Consider the following 4,609-nt stretch of genomic DNA (forward strand, 5'->3'; position numbering starts at 1 on the left):
CTCAAGAAGTAAAGTGACCGCATAGAGCAAATACCTGGAGTACCGCCCGTAATCAAAGTGATAGATATGGATAAATATTCACAACAACCCTGGAAGCTAAGTGTTGCTCCCCTCCCAATTCTAAATAAATTCAAATGCCCGATATTCCAAAATACGATGGAACAACTGATCCACGAGACCACGTGACTGCATTCACAACAGGCGTAAAAGGCAACGACTTGACCAAATAGGAAATTGAATCAGTACTGGTTAAAAAATTTGGTGAAATACTCACTAAGGGAGCATCAACATGGTATTCTCTTTTACCTAAAAATTCCATAAATTCTTTTGCTGAGCTTTCAGATTCATTTATCAAAGCACACTCGGGAGCTCAAAAAGTCAAAAAAAGAATGGAAGATATTTTTCAAAATCAAGCAAGGGGACTCAGAATTGCTTAGAGAGTTCATGGATAGGTTCCAGCGTGAAAGAATGACGTTACCGCACATACCTGACAATTGGGCAGCTATAGCCTTCACTAGTAATTTGAATGAAAAAAGCTCCTAAGCCACGAGGCGGCTCAAGGAAAGTCTTCGTGAATTCCCAGCAACAACGTGGAATAATGTTTACAATAGGTATAGCACGAAGCTAAGGATAGAAGGGGATATTATCTCACGATCTCAAAAAGAAGAAAAGGTGAGTTTGAGACGGGCAGAAACCGAAAAAAGGTCCGGTAAAAATAGGTACAAACCATATATGGGTCCAGTGGGAAAAGATTCTCGGTCAAAACAGAACAATCCAAGGTACGATCATAGGTCGAGGAATAGAGAGTCGGGCTCGTCATCAAGATTTGGAAATGATCGAAACGCGCGAGAGTTACGGGATTATGATAGAAACTTGAAAGAAAGATTTGGTGGTTATAATTTTAATGTAAGCACTTCCGAGCTCGTATCTGTTTTAAGAAGCATGGGTGATAAGGTACTGTGGCTAAAAGAAATGAGGTCGAATCCAAACAGGCGCAACCCTGATCACTGGTGCGAATTTCACAACAATCACGGGCATAAAACGACAGACTGTAGGTTGCTACAAGGTGAAGTTGATCATCTATTAAAGCAAGGGTATCTCACTGAATTATTCAGTGAGAGAGGTAAGCAATCATACATGAAGAATAGGCAGGAGCCCCCCAAACCACCTTCTCCCAAAAGGACTGTTAATGTCATAAGTGGAGGTGAAGACATCAATGGTGTGACGTACACAGCAGCCAATAAAGTTTCCAAAGTCACAATTACCCACGGGAAGCGGGTGCGACATGTCTTAGAGGAAGAAAGTATTACGTTTGATGATGCACATACGGATGGCGTATTATCCCCACCTAACGATGCACTGATAATATCTCTACTTGTACATGATACTAATGTGAAACGAGTTTTGATTGATCCAGATAGTTCCGTGAACATTATTCTGCTAAGAGTACTACGCGAGATGCAAGCTGAAGATAAATTAATACCAAAAGTGCATACTTTGTCTGGATTTGACAATTCCAGCGTCATGACGAAAGGGGAGGTAATACTTACTACATTCGCAGAAGACGTTGTCAAAGATATAAAGTTTCAGGTGGTAGATATGGAGATAGCTTACAATATGATTCTCGGAAGACCATGGATCCACGAGATGGATGTCGTTCCGTCGACCTTGCACCAAGTAATTAAATTTCCATCACCATGGGGGATATGTCAAATCCGTGGGGATCAACATACATCTAGGAATATCAACTCTGTAGCAGATTCAAGTACAAGAAATGAAGAAAAATAGCAGTTAGAGAATCCAGTTGAAGGTACCACAACACAAACCTCAACTGAACAAGGGCGAACAAATGTGGACTCAAGGCTTGATATCATTCAAGAACCAGAGGAAAATGAAAATATCTAAACAATGATTGAAGAACTGGAAGTTGTAATATTATTTTCACAATGGCCTAAAAGGAAAGTCTATGTAGGGGCCAATCTAAGCCAAGACATGAAAGGTAAGTTGATTGAATTTTTGAAAACTAACGTGGATTGTTTTGCTTGGTCTCATCCTAATATGACAGGAATACCACCGGAAGTAATGACTCACAAATTAAATGAAGACCCATCATATCCACCTGTCAAACAAAAGAAGAGAAAGCAAGGAACTTTCAAAAATCAGATGATTCAAGATGAGGTCCAAAAATTACTAAAAATTGGGTTTATCCGCGAGATAAAGTATCCTAACTGGTTAGCCAATACTGTTGTGGTACCAAAAAAGAATGGTAAATGCCGTGTTTGTGTAGATTACACAGACCTTAACAAAGCTTGTCCTAAAGATTCTTTTCCATTACCACATATAGATCAAGTAATTGATGTTACTACAGGGCATGAGTTGTTAAGCTTTTTAGATGTGTATTCAGGATACAACCAGATCAAAATGGATCCTATAGATGAAGAAAAGACTTCATTAATAACGGATAGGGGATTTACTGTTATAAAGTAATGCCCTTTGGTGTTAAAAATACTGGTGCAACATATCAAAAACTAATGACCAAAATGTTTCAAGAACATTTGGAAAAAAACTATGGAGGTCTATATAGAAGATATGCTCGTTAAAACTCAATATTCAGGGGATCATATATCACACTTGTCTGAGACTTTTCAGATCTTGCAAAAATTCAATATGAAATTAAATCCGAAAAAATGTGCATTCGGTGTTGCATCAGGTAAGTTTTTGGGTTTTCTTGTTTCTAACCGTGGTATTGAAGTGAATCCCGCACAGATTAAGGCCATTGAAGAAATTCCTGACATGCTTACAAGGAAAAAAGAAGTGCAGAGGTTGACAGGAAGAATTGCAGCCTTGGGGAGATTTATTTCTAAATCATCAGAAAAGTGCTTTTAATTCTTTTCTGCTCTTAAAAAACAAGATCAGTTCGAATGGACTAAGTAATGTCAACAAGCACTCAAAAATTTAAAACATACTTGTCAAATTCGTCGTTACTCGCAAAACCAAAAGTTCGGGAAAGATTGCTCATCTACCTTGTTGTCTCCGAAGTAGCGGTAAGTGTTGTGTTAGTTCGTGAAGATCAAGGTAAACAATCTCCGATTTATTATGTCAGCAAAACTTTATTAGATGCGGAGATGCGGTATTCTCAATTAGAAAACCCTGCACTTGCATTAATCATGGCATCTAGAAAATTAAGGCCTTATTTCAATGTCATCCTATTGCTGTAGTAAACGCTTATCCATTACGCGATATATTACATAAGCATGAGTTATCAGGCAGGTTAGCCAAGTGGGCTATAAAATTAAGTGAATATGACATCACATACCAATCTAGAACCGCGATAAAATCTCAAGTGTTAGCAAATTTTGTGGCTGATTTTAGCCAATGAATGCAATTAGAAGCAGAAAAAGAATTACAAGTGTTCAACGGATCTAATCCGGGAATTTGGACCTTATTTACTGATGGTTCGTCTAATGTGAAGGGTGCAGGCTTAGGAATTGTTTTGGTACCACCTACGGGTGAAACCATTCGACAAGCCATTAAATGTCATTCTATAACTAATAATGAGGCAGAGTATGAAGCTGTGATTGCAGGTTTACAACTAGCACGAGAACTTGGCATTAATCAAATTATAATCAAAAGCGATTCGCAGCTCGTAGTTAATCAAATGTTGGGGACTTATGCTGCCAAGGAAGCACGGATGCAGCAGTACTTAGAGCAGGTACGAGATCTGATTAGGCAATTCCAAACCTGGAAAGTTACGCAAATACCAAGAGATGAAAATATCGAGGCGGATGCCCTTGCTAATCTCGCATCTGCGGCAGACGTGGCAAGCAATGAAAATGCTTCTGTAATTCATTTGTTTCATTCAGTTTTTTATCCAGACAAAAATGAGGTAAATTTTAATAACTTAACCTAGGATTGGAGGAACGAGATTGTTGCTTTTTTGCAGTATGGTACCATCCCTGAAGATAAGAGAAAAGCTCTCACGCTTCAAAAAAAAGCTGCTCGATATTGTTTAAAGCAAGGCAATCTTTATCGAAAAATGTTCGGTGGTCCCTTAGCAAGATGCCTCGGGCCTTCTCAGATAGAATACGTAATGAAAGAAATACACGAGGGGCATTGTGGAAATCACGCCGGAGGAAGATCACTGGTAAGAACTATAATTAGGGCAGGTTATTATTGGCCCAAAATGGAAGAAGATGCGGAAAATTTCGTGGCTAAATGTGATAAATGCCAAAGGTACGGTAATAACATGCATAGACCTGCGGAGTTGTTACATCCGGTCATTGCACCGTGGCCTTTTATGAAATTGGGGATAGATATCGGGGGTCTGCTACCACAAGCAAAAGGACAGGTAAAATTCTTGCTCGTACTCACTGACTATTTTACTAAATGGGTGGAAGCAGGAGCATTCAAACAGGTGCGAGAAAAAGAAGTTAAAGATTTCATTTGGTGAAATATCATATGTCGATTCGGTGTGCTCAAGGAAATCGTGTGTGATAATGGCCCTCAATTTATTGGCGCACAAATCACAGAGTTATTTCAAAGTTAGTATATTAAAAGGATTACATCTACACCTTATCATCCGGTGGGTAATGGACAAGCTGAGTCAACA

General features: G+C 39.0%; 1 protein-coding gene across 1 annotated transcript; it reads left to right on the forward strand.

Moving 5' to 3' along the window:
* Positions 1 to 732: 732 nt before the first annotated feature.
* On the forward strand, positions 733 to 1,788 carry LOC138879419 (uncharacterized). The gene has a single exon (XM_070159028.1). The coding sequence runs from the start codon at positions 733 to 735 to the stop codon at positions 1,786 to 1,788; it is 1,056 nt and encodes a 351-aa protein (XP_070015129.1).
* Positions 1,789 to 4,609: the final 2,821 nt, after the last annotated feature.

The sequence above is a fragment of the Nicotiana sylvestris genome, chromosome 10 (assembly GCF_000393655.2).
Source record: "Nicotiana sylvestris chromosome 10, ASM39365v2, whole genome shotgun sequence".
NCBI classification, from domain to species: Eukaryota; Viridiplantae; Streptophyta; class Magnoliopsida; order Solanales; family Solanaceae; genus Nicotiana; species Nicotiana sylvestris.